The 16711-nt window shown below is 43.2% G+C and overlaps 1 protein-coding gene across 2 annotated transcripts in view; it reads right to left on the minus strand.

Moving 5' to 3' along the window:
- Positions 1 to 1472: 1472 nt before the first annotated feature.
- eml3 (EMAP like 3) overlaps positions 1473 to 16711 on the minus strand; it is a 37342-nt gene continuing 22103 nt past the window's right edge. For both annotated transcript variants that reach the window (XM_068713666.1, XM_068713667.1), the window contains 18 exons: positions 14696 to 14731; positions 13658 to 13778; positions 13203 to 13352; positions 11624 to 11693; positions 11264 to 11374; positions 10239 to 10334; positions 8175 to 8309; positions 7800 to 7938; positions 7481 to 7632; positions 7212 to 7337; positions 5200 to 5331; positions 4976 to 5043; positions 4781 to 4869; positions 4338 to 4435; positions 3216 to 3303; positions 3027 to 3125; positions 2805 to 2935; positions 1473 to 1723 (listed from right to left, as the gene is read on the minus strand). In XM_068713666.1, the coding sequence (XP_068569767.1) occupies positions 1517 to 1723; positions 2805 to 2935; positions 3027 to 3125; positions 3216 to 3303; positions 4338 to 4435; positions 4781 to 4869; positions 4976 to 5043; positions 5200 to 5331; positions 7212 to 7337; positions 7481 to 7632; positions 7800 to 7938; positions 8175 to 8309; positions 10239 to 10334; positions 11264 to 11374; positions 11624 to 11693; positions 13203 to 13352; positions 13658 to 13778; positions 14696 to 14731 (2048 nt within the window). In that variant the 3' untranslated portion in view covers positions 1473 to 1516. The remainder of the gene's footprint in view (positions 1724 to 2804; positions 2936 to 3026; positions 3126 to 3215; positions 3304 to 4337; positions 4436 to 4780; positions 4870 to 4975; positions 5044 to 5199; positions 5332 to 7211; positions 7338 to 7480; positions 7633 to 7799; positions 7939 to 8174; positions 8310 to 10238; positions 10335 to 11263; positions 11375 to 11623; positions 11694 to 13202; positions 13353 to 13657; positions 13779 to 14695; positions 14732 to 16711) is intronic.

Here is a 16711-nt window from a genome sequence, read left to right on the forward strand (position 1 = left end):
GGTGATGTGGTGTTATTTAGGACATGAGCTCTAATTTTAGCCAGAGGGGGGCAGGATGGAATGATTCATGATCTGGAGGACCCGTATGTCCATGCCCAGTAGACGTCTTTAAGTACTGGAACACCACCGTCCAGAGTGGGCATACACAAATTGGATTTTTTAAATATATATATTTTATATAAAACCTGTTTTTTATATTCCAAATAAATTCTAAGAAAAGAACATTTTTAAAAAGTAGATACCATCATAATGCCGTTACTGTTTTAATTCATCAATAGCTTCTAACTAATTTAATTTGAGCAAAAGTTTAGGATCTTTTGAGATAAATATGTAGAATATGTGCTATAAACCTGAACAACCTTAAATGCAATTTGCATTGCTTTAAATGCATTTCCATAAATTAAACTTAAGAGAAAAATCAGCCTCAGCTCAACCAGCTACTCTATTGAAATGACGCTTTCATTGCATCAGTAATAGTAATCCAGTTGTATAATATATTGAACTAAAAGTGGCCCATCTGCATTAGGAGTACTTTCATTTCATTATTTAACATTGGTTTTATTTATAATGCTTTTAAGTTAAAAAAAAAAATCATGCTTTTAGCTTTTGACTTTGTGGTTTAGCTACTTTACGTCTCTCATCACTGCTAATGTCATCCTGAGGTCTGACCGCTGACTCTCTGTTATCCTCTCCTTTGAAATGACTTTGATATGAACACTTTGTTGTAAGTTTCACTGACTGAACGCAGTTGGAAGATCAGGATCCCTCTGACTTTGTGCGGTTCAGTGTTTGGGATCATGCATTTCCTCAACACGCGGCACAGCACACAATTCCTGAAGCAGCACTGCCCACTAGTGACTCTAGACACACAACACACTTTCCAGTCTTCAGTTCTTTATTGAGAGCTCGGCAGATACAACATCACAGTATTCCCAAATGTTCTCTTTAATATATAAAACTACACTAAAGTAATCATTTTCAAGTGTACTGATCTACTGTTGGAGAAATTAATTAGTCAGAGATGCTGAGAATGTGGATTTCATTAGAACAGGTTTGTCACAGTCTGTCGGACGCAAGCGTGAAAAAACAGCTTCACTTTTTAGCTGAGATGTCGACCAAACGCTGCTCAAAATATTACAAGTAATGTGTAAAAGCATTATGTACACGTCTGTAAAGGCCCCGGTGGCGGACGTTTGATAAACGAGGTGGACTAAAACACAGGAATGTTCACTGAAACCAAAGTCTTTGTCGCCACAGAAGTCGAGTCACAGAAGACCACCTCTAACGACCCTCACCACACATCCAACAGAATGACGCAGGGATCACACGGTCCAGTTTCACATGATTATGGAGTAAATTGAATGTGGACATTCTTCCAGGAGAGGATTCCTCTACATGTCCTGTATGAAACAGTGTGCAGTGGCACCGCAGAGCCCATAACTGTGGCTCTTGTCCACCGGGTTGACGCCCCCCCCCCCCCCCCCCCCTTCTCTCTGTTAATAACGCAGTGTCCCTCCTAGCTGGTGGCAGGCTCCGGGGAGCTGGTGGAGGCGGACGAGGCCGAGGCCAGCCTCTCCCTGCTGTCGCCCGCCCCGCCTCCGATCACCCTCCACTGGAGGATGCAGGTGTCCTTCCCGCCCATGGAGAGGAGGTGGGAGTCGCTGTGGGTGAAGCAGACGTTGGTGACGTGGCTGCCGTGGCCCTCGTACTTGTGGCTCGGCGCCTGGAGAGGGAAGAAGAGGCCGCTCTTTATGACCACACTCAGTAGGTAGGGGGTTCAACAGTGAGGAAACACAGGAATACATCATTTTCTGTAAAGATGGAGGTTGTTCGTATGATGGGAGGAAGTTCAGAAGAGTTAAAGTTGGTCTGAAGTGTTTCGGATAAAAATGAGAATGCTATTGACACAAATGTGAAAAGCTCTCTTCACCATGTTGCATGGACTTATGAATCATTTTCCCTCTACAAAGACTTGCACCAAGCAGCTACACCCCTGAATGCTATGGAATAAACTGCAAAACAAACATTTTTATAACATTTGTGATTGTTACAGTTAGTGTATGTGTCTGATGACTGCTTTTTGTGATTGATATGTCTTGTACTGTTGTACTGTATATACAATTTGCTTTTGTTCTGAGGTCTCTAATGTAAAACACACAAAACTATCTTGATCTCAGTGTAACTTAATGGACACAGCTGAAAGCGTTTTGCTCCTGTATGTCTTCACATTTTGTCAAATTTGCGCCAAAGAAAGTCGTGCTGAAGCAACTATTCGCAGTTCAGATTGTAACACGATTTTAAAATGTTAGTTTGCCAAATTAGTCCACCGGCTAACACGAGCCATGATGCTAACTTATGTATTATGATAAACGTGTTGATTTTAGTCAACAATAAATAATATAACCGTACAACGTTAAACTGTATAACTAACAATTGCTTTCTACTAGCCAAGAGCTAGCTAACTGTGAGCTAAGCTAAGGTTAGCCAGCTAGCTGTACCGTAGCTACGCAACATGGCTGTGGTGTTAGCTGCTTCGTAACGTTAGCTAATAAAGTCATTTGCAAACGGCAAGCTGGTAAGTATCAAGGAGCCAATGGTCCAATTATAATACAGGACCATTACAGACGGAAAGGTTATTCTAAACATGATAAATGATTTTGATGTAATGTCACGTCACTACTTCACTGCACCGGTGTCATGAACAACACAAGTTCCACATAGTACCTTCAAGGAAAACATCTGAATCTTTCTCCCACCGCTACGTGACACTTGAGGAAAAGTCGGAACTGTGGGGGGGGGGGTACCTTGGGTTTGGGACAGGGGTACTGGAAGAGGTGGACTTTACAGAAGTCGTCAGCCACGGCCACCATCCTTTCACTGTGGGAGCGGCACAGGGCGTTGATGTCCGTGCCGTCGGAGCCCTCCAACCACACACCTGGAACACCACAGCAACACAAGTCAGCTGACTGGATGAAACAACACCATGTTGTTTAGGCACACGAAAGTGGAGCGGTAGAGCATCTCACCCATGACGTGGAAGCCCAGCACACAGGTATAGGAGGCCCACTCTCGGTCTTTGCTCTCAAAGCGATTCCTCAACAGTTTGCACCCTGCTGCTATGTCCCCTGTGAGAATACATAACATCTTCACAGTCACAACAGCAGATCGTCACGCTGTCTGAGGATTCACGTACAAAAGGACACTCGTTCACTTACAGTAAAGGATCTCATAGTCGCCTGAATTAGACATGATGTACTTTCCATCTTTGGCCCAATCCAGGTGCGTTATGAAGCTGGAGTGACCCTGATTGGACAGATAAGCAGAGGTAGTGTCACGTAAAAGCTCTATGAGCCGACTGTGAAGTCGATGTGAGAGGATGAGGAAGGTGTTATTCTACACTTTCCAACAACAATAGCTTCCAACTTCCCCGAGGGAAGTGGGAAAGGGTTTTGTTGCTGTTGTTGATGGATGGATAAATGTCATCCTTTGTGACTGATTGTCTGTTTTAAGACGAAGATCAGAAAAACGCAGAGCTGCTGACAGAGGAGCTCAACATGCACTAAAAGTAGGGGTGCAATGGATCACAAAACTCACTTGATCGGATCGTTTCAGTATTTTGAGTCACAGATCGGATCAGCAGAAATAAAAAAAAGAAGCAAATATAACTTTTAGAGGTGCCCCGTCATGTTTTTTTGTTCCCGACATGGATTGCCGATCGTCTATTTGCCCCATCGGCTGATACAGATCAGTTTTGTTTGTTATAGCAGCAGGTACTACTTCTTTTCACCAATGTCCTGAACAACAACAACTGCTCTGAGGTTTTACTTTGTTAGACTCATCTATCGTGGTGATTTGCATAAAAACACACAATTCAAAATGATTAGGAAATAAAAGTTGTATTTTTATTGATAGAAACCATCTTGGCATCGGTAGTTTTAATGATGTATTAATAGACGTTTAGTGCACTTGTTGGGGACTATTTTCATTGGCGGATTAATCGGATTTGGTGCTCTTGTGAGTATTTTGGACAGCAGGACGGTGTATTGAGTCAAAATAAAGTACAGTGTGTGTTCATGGTGATGAACAGTGAGGCTCATCGATGTGTTTCTAATGGAGCTCTATGGCAAAGAGGAAGAGAAAAAGACTATCACCAGACTTGTACCTTAAATCTGGTGACATTCTGTTCTTTGTTCAAGAAGAGCTGAGTGGTTAGCATCAGCAGTGATAGCCACCACTGCTGAGCACAGAACCAAAACCCGCACAGAAAGGTCAGACTGGATCAAGGGGAAAATCCACGGGAACAAATGGAACATTTATGGATTTGATATTTAACTCACATTACATTTCCCAAAGCGGGTGTAACGCCGGCCGCTCTCCGTCACATTGTAGATGTAGATGAAGTTGTCATGGGATCCAACGGCTAAAAAGCTGCCGTCTGAGAACACAAGAGGCATTCATGCGGTTAAAGGGGATTTCCACAATATCTTCAGAATCAGGATCTGCTTTATTCCCAAGTAGCTTTTTACATGTAACGTGGTGTCTTGGTAGATAACACAATCACTGGAAGACAAATTTCAGTTTAAAATAAAAGCAAGTATTATAAAAATCAACAAACATGAATATAGTTTTTAGAAGCGGTAGTCTTGTGTGGGTATTTTTCCATTAAGTGCATCAAACTTTAGTTTAGGCTGATAGTTCTGGCTTTATCAAACCCGGGCCATGCTCCTAAATTCTGGATTATGATCATTGTGAGTGCAGTTCAACAATAGAGAGCGCTGACCTGGTGAGTATCTCATGACAGACAGCTGCTCGTTCCCATCAATGGACTCAGAGACCACCTCTCTGGTCAGCAGGTCAAGGACCATCCACCTGTTAGTGTTACAGAGGCATCAGCAAAGACTGGACACTCTCTCTCTCTCTCTCTCTCTCTCTCTCTCTCTCTCTCTCTCTCTCTCTCTCTCTCTCGCTGTATTACCTTCCTGTGCTGAGCCCGACTGAAACCACTGATCCATTGGGGCAGAAACCAGCACACAACCCGTACTCCTGTCAGAGACACACAGGACATGTTAACTGTGTGTGTGTGTGTGTGTGTGTGTGTGTGTGTGTGTGTCAGCACTGGGATCACGAGTAGAAAGTTAGCTTGAAAATGAATCCGGTACTCGAGGGGAAAGAAGTCAGGGTGAGTGTGTGTCCTCCTACCTCCAGCGTGATGCACCAGTCCAGCTTGTGCTCCTCGGTGTTCCACAAACACACCTGCCTGTCGTGGCCACAGGTGAGGAAGATGTTCTGAGAGGGGTGTGTGGCGAGCCCCCACATCTCATCCACATGACCCTGAGACACACACACACACACACACACACACACACACACACACACACACACACACACACACACACACACACACACACACACACACACACACACACACAGATGGTAGATATCAGTCTCACTGCGACCACACCGTGTGTTGTCATCAGAGCTCCTCTGTGCTTTGTTTACATAGCCGGGCTATGTCAGTATGTCAGCGCATGTGAGCCGCTGGCTAGCTCATAACACATAAAACATTTTGAATTTAGCACCTTTTAACTTCTCAAATACATTTTTTTTTGATACATTGCCAAAGCAGCAGAGTACACTTTTAAGTTCCAATCAAACTCGCGGGCATATTATTATAAATTATCATCTATATATTAGTTATGTGAAATATTTTCTCAGGGTTTCGGATTTATTTTTCAACTTTAAGCTCCACATTTTTGCATTTCATCAATAATTTGGTATTTAAAATGCCCCCCCCCCCCCTTAAAAAGAACACTGAACACACTTTAGGCTTATTTCTATGTCTGCAAGCCATATTAATATTAATATATGAATTACTAATATTAAAGATGCGCACATCTTTTCACATCACGAATGGATGTTGTTGATTGGGGTGAACGTGGCTAAGTGGAGAGCAGGGCCGCCTTTCAATCAGAGGGTCAGTGGTTCCATCCCCGACTCCTGCTTCACTAGTCTCATGTCAATGTGTCCTTGAGCAAGACACTAAACCCCAAAATAGCTGTGCCTACGGTAGATAGATACTGAACTGTAAGTCGCTCTGGATGAAGCGTCTGCTAAATGACTGTGATTCTATCCTGTGAGCTGTAGGGATCTCTGTAGCTTCTAGGGGACACTAGCAGTGCTTCAGACTTCAGTGTTTTCTGTCTGGAAGATGTTTCAGTTTCCCACAGATGAAAATCTAATGTGAGCGAGAAGCCAAATTCCAGAGGTCAGTGGAGACTAAGATGCATTCTGATGCCAGCTGTTGACTGTGAGCTGTTGGATCTAAACAGGCTGAATAAAATGTGGACACAAGATACTCGAGGCTGAATTAGGGGACCATGGGACCAAAATGAGCCTCTGACCCTCCATTCCTCCCAATCTCTGTGCATCGTGTCCGTGTTCAGTCATCTGCAAGCGCCCACCATGTACAGTGTACACAGTCAACAACACATGGGAGTCTTATTGCTGTGTCTCAGGTATTTTGAGGTTATTTACTTAAGTAAATTTGCACCATTTAAGCACGATAGAAACTGAAACAATACAGGTTTTAAAACAACTTAAACCTTAAAGTTACAATACTTAAGATTTCCAAGAAATCAAACTCAACCCTTGATTCCAAAAAGATTTAAAAAAAGAAAGATCTTTGACCGGCTTCTTCATTAAACAGTTTGTTTGTCTGGCTGCACTGTTAACAGATACAGCTGAGTGTTAGCTTTAGTATTAAAAGGCACAATGAGCAGGATCCTCCTACAAAACAATGTAGAGACTCGAACAAAAAGAATCCCTCTCAGTCATCGTTTGTGACCCACTAGAAGTATGTGGCGTTATTGCTTTCTATTGGCTGAGCCCTGATGATGTCACGTTGTGAATGACAGTCAGCAGGAGGAGCGGGGGTAACCGGGGGTTTGGGGATCTCTCTATTTGCTCCATTTTTTTCTTTTGTGGTGATCCCATCAGATCTGTGAGTCCAAACCATGCTACGATCCAAACCTTGAGTTTGGTTTATGCTAAAATTCGCTGGCTAGTATTTTTGATTTATCCCACTCATTGTGCCCTTAAACTGCACCACCATTCCCTTACAGTACATACAAAAGCTTCAATCCAAGTATATGATCCTAAAAAAGGTTCCCAAAACTTCCCAAAGCTCACGTACTAGTACATCATGAGCGTACCTGCACTATGGCCACAAATCCGTCCGAGAAGGTGCCTCTGAGGATGGCGTTACGGGTCGTACCAACCAATAGCTCCTCCCCATCCACGTCTGCAATGGTACGGACTGCTCCATAATTTTCTGGAATCTGGACAAATAATCACAGTAATCAACGAGCCTTATTTGAATGCAGCCCCCCCCCCCCCCCACACACACACACACACACACACACACACACACACACACACACACACACACACACACACACACACACACACAGCTGGGGTTCACCTCACACTCTCTCTCGGGCGCCAGGTCAGCGCTCCAGCGGATGATCTTACGGTCCTTCCCTCCTCCGCTGAGCAGAGCGCCGCCCTGCAGGGTGCACAGGGTGAACACGCTGCCTTCATGGGCTCGGGTCTGTCGCATGATCTGGAAGGTCTCTGTGGGTAAATAAAGCCAGTTTATGAGAGCGCATGGAGACCAAAGGAGATTGTCAATTTGCCCGTATTATTAATGATGGTAATTTATATGATAATGATGTGTTTATTCAGAATTCTTCCAGCTTTAAATGTGTATTTTACGGTGCACATTGATGTCCTGCACCGACCTTTGGCTCCTTTGCCGAGCGTTTTGACATCTGCAGCTGATTTCCCCCACGTCAGGATGTTTCCCTCAGAGTCTCCGGTCAGAACATCTCCGGTCAGACTGAACACAAAGCACTGGATGAACTTGGGCTTCTTGTATTTCTGAAAAGATTGTTTGCAGAACAACAATTTGATCCGTCGTTAGTACAGGTGTTCAAATAAATCATTTGGACGTATAAAAATATTTGCACTCTTCTGGTTAATTCAAATTTTCAGTTCTCTTTGTTCTCCTTACTTCCCTTTTCAGTCTCAAACTGAAGAAATTGCAAGCTTCAATTTGTCGACAATAAGGGAAGTGAAAGATACTGAATGTGAGGACAAGCGGGACTGTGTCTCACCCCAAAGATGCCTTGTTTCTTGGTGAACTGTCCCGCTATGAGCGTCCAGAAGTAGACGTGGGACTTGCCGCAGGTGATAATGTTGGTGCTGTCGCTGGGGTTGAACTCCACGGCGAACACAGCCTCGTTGGTGCTCTGGAGACATGACACACACACACACACACACACACACACACACACACACATTTTAGCATAATAATGATGTTTTTAACGACAACTGCGTCAGTCGAGTCCCGCTATGAGGGTCACATGGAAGTGAGGCTGATGAGAGCTGTGAGGCGAAGATGTAAAAACCAAAACAACGAGATAAAAGAGGCTAAAAGGCTCCTTAGACCTGAGGTGAGTTGCAGAGTCAAGTGATAACTGTCATCTCTATCATCAACATTTTATTATTATTTTACATTTGAGTCATTGGTCATATAAGATATTGATTACCGCGGCTTTAAGAGCTTCAAAATAAACTTCCTCCATCTATTTAAACCTGCACTTATCAACAGTCTGATACAAACAACGGATCACATGCAGTGTAAGGTGAGAGAGGGTGCATCATACAATCCTCACACAACTCTGCAGCTCCTCGACGCTTTATGGAGCTTTTAATTAAGACTCCTTTAGGACATCGTTTTGGTTTTTTTACGGCCTGCTAACTTAAACCCCGCCTCCTCTCCAGCTGTGAGCCCACCGTACATCTGTCTGTTCAGGACCACATGACAGCTAACGTTAGGCACATCCCAACATGTTAGCAACATGATTATGTGCTATGGTGGTCATTTATCAGATGTTGTGTTATTAGCTTGTTTTGCTGCCCAGAAAAAGTAAAAAGAAGAAAAGAGGAAGAAGAAGAATGGCAGCTATAAAGGGATAGTTTGGATTCTTTGAGGTGGGGTTGTAGGAGGTACTTCTCCATAGACAGTGATTAGTACAGCAGTACATCACTTTGCTCCTGTCTGTTTCTCCAAACTCCATCTACTGTAGTAATACACTGGCTGTGGAGAAGAACCTCATACAAAAATCTGACCTAGGATGTTTTTTGCCACCAGGAACAGACAGAGTCCCAGCGGCAGCTCTTCGGTGACCACATGTACAGCATGTACAGAAAGTACAGAAGCATCGGGTCTACACAAAAAGCTCCATTCATGGCTGAGCCGTAAAGTGGCATATGGACTATTCCAGTGCTGTGTGTGTGTGTGGGGGGGGGGGGGGGGGGGGGGGGGTAATTATCTGGTTCCTGTTGGATGAACTCGTTTGTTTATACAGTATGGGTCAGCCCTGAGCCGATCCACGCTCACTGGATGCTCCCATCCACAAAACACGTGTTCTTACGCAACCCCATTACATACACACACACACACACACACACATACATACATACATACATATACATACATACAGCTGGACAAATTCACTGCATAAAATATTTACACTGTTGCCATGACAGCCGGGCTGAAATTGCTCTCAGGGAAGTTGAGGCGTTTTGGGATAAAAGCCCATAAAAGCATAGCAGAGCCCCCCCCCCTTCCCTTAATCTCTGCAAACAGACCTCCTTTATAAAGAGCATCTACACATTCAGCATGCAGCCACGCTGGGCATCCGGCCCCGCGCTCACGTTCAGCAGCCTGAATGATTCTCACGCTTTGACTCCGTTGAAGGGTTTCATTGTTTCTGCAGGGATTATGAATCCCTGCGCCGACCGATAATTTCACAAATGTCAGATGATGTAAAAAAAAAAAAATCTCCAAATTGCAGAAGCACATAGCCCCCGAAGCCAGTTAAAGTAACAGTGCAACGTTTTAGGAAGTCGGGCCGTCAGATGACACGAGGTGAATGTCTGTGGGTGCGGCGGTTTAGCCTAGCTTAGCAGGGAGAAACTGCTAGCTTAGCGTTGTCAAAATCCTCCAAAAACACTAAATTCTGTTGGTTTTTTTTACATTTCAGCAGAGAAACTCCACAACAAACTGAAAACACAACATCATCCCATCAAGTTATGGCAAGAAATGAATGTCGGTAGTCGAATGCAACACACCGTGAGGACGTTAGCTTAGTTTACACCTGGCTGTTCTTTACCTTGACCTCCGTGTGCTTGCTCCCCTTGTTGCAGTCCCACACCGACAGCATGTGTTCATTAGAGTCGTCGATCACACACAGGAACGCTCCGGAGTCCTGGAGACGAATCAAAACCGTAAACTCAAGTGTGATGTAAATCCACTGAAGTCATGCGATACTCACCGCTCCGCTGCTCTCACTTAATACTGTTGTCATTCACTCGTGTTTTTTATCTACGCTGAGCTGCCGTCAATAAGGCTGTATTTATGGGGTGTCGGAACAATCTGATAAAATTATTCCTGACTAGGAGAAGTCGTGGGAACGGAAGAAAAACTTGAAAAATCTGCAAAAAATTGAATTGATGTCAAAGAACCTAGAAACATGGCAGACGAAAGTAAATATTGGGTTGATGGTAAGAGGTCTTTTATTAATTCATGTATTAAATATCCATTATTTTGCTCACATGTAATTTGTAACATGGTATTGAGGTTGTAACCTTATGTTGCTGTCCACATAGAGCGACCTAAATTAGTTATTTAAATGTTTGAAATTAATCATATTTCACGGCTCACCTGATCGGCTTCCTTAGCGTTTTGTTGTCACGCAAATACTGGAAACATCTATCAAGAGTGTTGTTGAAGCGCTGTGAGCAATAAAATGCAACACGTTCTCTTTGTGGCGCCCATGCTGTTTCCACATTTCTAAAAACACCGAAGTTGGAAGAACGACTTCTCAACTCTGGAAATGGGAGCATCACGAGGAGCACCATTAAACCCGACACCTTCAGCAGGAAAGTGAAGTAACTAGAGATAAAAAAAAAAACGACATTTCTGCCCAGTGCTGAACATAACATCTGTTGTACCGATTAGTTCAGTGCTGTGGAAATGTACATCAAACTGAATGAATGAAGACAGCTATTAGCTCGATGACCGGGTGAAATATCAGCCCGTTTCAAATAAAGGCACGGCTCTCACTGCGGTAGAAATTAATTATTTAGAAATAACTATTTGAGAAGCTACAGTGTGGAACATTAGAAATCTACTCACAGCAAAGGAAAACGCAACGGAGCCCACTCCCCTCTGGAAGCTTCCCAGGCCGATCTGCTGCAGGGTGACCAGGGTGGTGGAGTCCCAAATATGAACACATGGGTGCAGGGGCTAATGAGCACACACACACACACACACACACACACACACACACACACACACACACACACACACACACACACACACACACACTTTACTATCATCTATGTTCAACAGTTAGAGCTACTTGTTATTTGGAGCCAAAATTCAACAGATTTGTATTTATTTTTACTGCATTAATGCTGTAAGTGTACAGAAATACGGTATATAGACACATGAATAAAGTGCATGTAGTCAGACTGGTATCACAGCAGTACTTACCTTGCCGTCTTTGTCCACCCCTGCTGTCTGGCCAGACGCCACGCGCACCTTGTCAGGATGGAGGGTAAGACTGCAGGAAGAACAAAAAGTGTTATAAATATAAGCGGCTTTTGGACAAAACTCTACTCGCATATATTGTCCAGTCGCAACATAGATGTTATACATCCAGCAGACACAGAGACAACATTAGCATTCAGAGTCCACCTGAAGAATGCATGTCTCTTTCTAGCTCTGGTTTTGGTCTCCACCAACTTCTGAGGAAAACATTGGTCTCTTTAGCACCTAAATGCTCCACTATAAAAGCCTGGAGGAGACTGGTGCAGCTGGACTAGTTGTAAGTCAACTTTAACAACTCTTGTATTTTACACTACCCCCCATTGCTTTTATTTCTCTCTCTCTCTCTCTCTCTCTCTCTCTCTCTCTCTCTCTCTCTCTCTCTCTCTCTCTCTCTCTCTCTCTCTCTCTCTCTCTCTCTCTCTCTCTCTCTCTCTCTCTCTATATCTATATCTATATCTATATCTATATATATATATAAATAAAAGAAGCACACATCTATTCTGATTCCCACATATTCATGCCAGAATCATGGAACTTGCGAGGCATCCAAGTCAGAAATTGGATCCATTTTCCCCGTGTTCCCTTGGCTTTTGGGCCCCAAAAGTTGGTGAAAATATATATTTTATGTGCACTAGTAAAAATTGGCATCTCTAGCACTTATCATGAATTTGTCCAAAACACTCATACTGTATAAATATGAAAATAAATATGATATATGATAGATGGTTGGTCAGAGAGCAGTTTAGAGTGCATGCGTGTTAATGCTTTAATCATGTCATTATTTGGTCAGGTTGCTCATGTTCATGGCTTCACGTTGAGAGCTTGGCAGTTTGGAGCTGGGACTCGGTGTGATCTGTTGGGGAAACAGCCGTTGGATTTCCATACACTCCACTGAAGGCTGAGTAAATGATATTTGCATGATGCCAGACATCAGGCTGTAGGAAAGTTCCCTGCCTCTGAGACCTGATGTGAACCCGTTTCCTTTTTATCTAAGCTGTCAAAAGAGACATTGGATCAGACATCGCTTCTTTTGTTCTTAAAGTGGTTCAGAGACAAGTGGTGACCTGCCAGCGGGCTGATTTCCTCCCAAATCTCTGGTACACAAAATACTGCACCCGCCTCCAGCAGCCACATGAAGACCTGGGTGAGTTTAGGGCAGAAAATAACTCTTTATTTGCCCGTGGCGCACAGGTGTGTTGATACCTCTTAACAGAGTTAGATGGACTTTAATTAAAGTGTTGCGACAGGTTCTAGTGGTCTGTAATGATTTAAATAGGCTTTAATAGAATTCACGTATGCCTGTATGTCCAAAGCTTTTCAACACACCACATGTTCTCAGGTGTCCAAAACTGAATCGATACGATAGAGTAAAACAAGGTGATCTCACGGTGGGCGTATAAATAACGCCGATCCAAGCTGTTCCCAGTCTTTAGGCTAAACGCATCTAGTCCAGCTCTTCACGTAGAAGTACATGAGTGTGTTTCATTTGATTTGCGGACGATAAAATCTGTCTACCACTGACCAGCGGACGCAATCGGTGTGTTTGTGATAGTGGCGTTGTGTGCGGTTGTTGATGTGGTAAAGCACGACCACACAGGCGATGAAGAACACCGCCTCGCCCGTAGGAAGGAAGTACAGGTTGGCCCGGCAGTCCCGGCCCCGGTAACCATAGCTGGCACGGCAGAGTCAAGGTGACATTCACGTTAATCATTGGTCCAGTTCACCCAACAATGAAAACTAGGTCATTATCAACTACATGTGAACATTTGAGGTTATACGAACTGTCCCTTTTAAAAAAATGTCTCCCACAGCGTCACAGCAAACAGTTAATCTGCTCTCACAGACACGGGACAATTAGAGAGATTCTTTCAAATACTGACAGTTTGGCTTTAATCCAGGAAACGAGCTCACAGTGATATCAGCGCTGTCTAAATGTAACAGAACCCTGGTGAACATAAACAAGAGGCTGAAGGATACACCCAGTCCAACTCCAGTCTCTCAGAGGGCGGCTCCATCTTCAGGTCTTCATAGTTCTGGATGTTAGAGGGGATGTACATGGTTATGGGCCGGCCTCGGATGAACATTTTGATCGACTGTTCTGGAAGACAAACACAGCAGAGGACCGGGAATGTAGCGGCGATACACAGAGAGGCAGACAAAGGTTTAGTGTTTATTCCACCCGTATCCTATTCCCACTTCCTCTCACTACCATTTAGTGGACATTGTAAATTATCAACTTCTGTCTGAAGCTGCAGAGAGAGCCTTTATTATTTAAATACTGTTGTTTTGAATTTACAATATGTGTATCCACTCAACATAAAAAAAGAATTGTACTTCAGTAACTCAGTTTTTCCAAATATAAAAGACTTGCGGGGTCTCAGAACTTGTGTGCACTCGCCAGTTGCGCAAAGATCAAGTCAGCTTTTCCCAAGTGAGAAAAAAAGATTCTGTTGATTCATTTTCTACGTCTGATCTAAAATTGATTTCTCTCCTGTGTTTATATGGCTTAAGAACAGGGGGTTTTACCAGAATGGTCTAAGTTCCTAAGTTCCCTTTTTTATCTGTGAAAACAGGTTCACATTTTGTGTGTGTGTGTGTTGTTGTAATCATTTCGGCCGCAAGAACACTAATAAAACCACTTTATTATTGATATTATCATCAATTTCTTCAATAAATCCTGCTAAATCCTACGCACTGTTCCTTTAAACTGCCTTAATTGACATGTCAGTTTATTAGGTAGCTAAAACTAATGCTGTCTTATAACCGAGTGTATCTCACCTTATAAAGTTGTATCAGTTAACGTGTTAGCAAACAACACAAAGCAGCATTATCACCCCTTTATAATTCTTTTCTGTCCACCTGATCCAGTATTCAGCATGGTTATACTCATCAGCTGATAACAGCAGCAAACCGGTGCCACAGTGAATGGGTTATTGCTGGAGAAGTGCAGCCTGCTTTGTTGATGCTCTGCATAAAGAGAGCTACAGACATAAAGGGACATAGTAGCAGGTCTACCTTGGCTGTAGGTTCCTCTTCTGGATCCGGGGGATCCTGTGTGAGAATGAAAGCATGAGGTTAGCCACACACAGAAACACCTAGATCCTCTGAGCTTTAAGTCACAGCTGATTCCAGTCACAGCTGACCTACGTTCAACACCAGCATCCCGTAGGATCTATTCCCATACTTTTACGGGACAGATCTATGAGCTTTGAATTTCAAGCTGGGTTCTATTTTCCATTTATTTCGGGGAATTCTAACATGGCTCTCTTCCCTTGGCAATGGTTGTGTTATTTTATGAGACTGGGGGGGGGGGGGGGGGAGACAAGCAGCAAGGCACTGAAATGTGACTGCCCAGACTCAGGGTCTTTAAATATCTGTCTGTCTGTCTGGTGGTAACTGGTCAGAGGCCAGAGAGACACCTTGAGAAGGGACTTACCGAGAACAGGAAGCTCATTCTGGCAAAAGTCAGTGAGGAGGGAACAGGAAGACATAAATCAAAACAGGGCAAGAAAAGAAGAAAAACTCCTTCCTGTTTCACCCGTCGATTCAATAAAAGGCTGATAAGAGCACTAGTTAACAACACTGATTACAGTTCATATGAGAGTAAAGTCACAAGACCCTGTTTGGAGAATAGTATCACAAATGAGGCTTCCATGTGAAAAGGATATTACTTTTTACAATTAAATAATAAAGGTTCTGACAGAATAGTCTTTCCTTCAGTTCCTTCACTTCTTTCATCTGTAAAAAAGTTGGGAGAAAAAAAAAGGTTTTGCCAGGTGTATGAGATTGTTGTTGTAATACTCATCTTGGCCACACAAGGCTGAAGTCCATTTTTTATGTTTTCTTTACGATGAGTTTTAATATACACTTATTTATATATAACACGCAGTTTATGTATCTGGAGTTTAGAGAGCATGGAGACAAATAAAACAGGAATGCTTTTAGTCCCATTAAGATGGGGAAGTGGTGCACTTCTGCCTGTTGTTGCCCAGTATTACAACATTACCAGTATTAAACCTGTTCATAAGTCATAAACACAGGAGAAAAAAAACTATTAAGATTAGACTGAGAACATTAATTGCCTTTTCTCACTTACATCTAAGGGCTTCCAAAAATAGTTCTCCAGAGACAATTGCTCTATGCCCCCCTAAATTCCTGCCACTCTCCACAAACGCTAGACTCATGCCAAGCACAAGTGTGCTCAATCAAACAAGAGCTGTGGAGAAAGAGAGAGAGAGAGAGAGAGAGAGAGAGAGAGAGAGACCAGGGGAAGACTTGAACAAAATGTTTTTTTGGCGACCTCCTCTGCGAAGCTGACCAACCATCATTCCGCCAGGTGGGCTGGAGCGGTGCGGCAGCTCGGCTAACCACAGTGGATGTGATTCCAGGCAGCGCCCACGGTCCCAAACTGGCCGCGCTGAGCTTGGCTTCACAAGAACTCACATCAACAAAGGAGGTTGAAATGTCCTGTTGAGCCTTTAAATGTGTCCTTAGTCATTAGTTACTACTACACTTATGTCATCACTCTATTGGAAGAGCATTCCAACACGTAACGCATCAATTGGTAGCACAGATGTACTGAATTTTTCATAGAACAAAATGTACTTTAATTGACTACTTTAGGAATAGGAATATTGGAATAATTCTTGTTATTTAGGTAGGTATTTTGGGGAATATATACGTAATATAACAACTTTTATTTCTGCATATTTTTTTGAAGATGTTAAAAACAAAAATCTTAATAACCGCTACCACAGGATCCACTTTGACTAAAAAAAGCCCAACTTAGCATAAAATAGCCTTAAATAAAGACTGGAAGTGAGGGAAATGGCTATTCTACCTTTGTTCAAAGTTATGAAAATCGGTAACAATCTCTCTCAACGCTTTCTGCCAAATTTCCCACTGGCATCAAACTAAGAGAATTCTTCTTTTGCTCGACTTTCACAAACAACGTGAGGGAGTGAGTGTCCTCTGGCACTCTGTACTGCAGGAATGAGGATTAAAAACAGGACTAACCATAACCAGACTGAA

The sequence above is a fragment of the Cebidichthys violaceus genome, unplaced genomic scaffold (assembly GCF_023349555.1).
Source record: "Cebidichthys violaceus isolate CVI_PGR_0920_01 unplaced genomic scaffold, fCebVio1.0.p SCAF_19, whole genome shotgun sequence".
Taxonomy (NCBI): Eukaryota; Metazoa; Chordata; class Actinopteri; order Perciformes; family Stichaeidae; genus Cebidichthys; species Cebidichthys violaceus.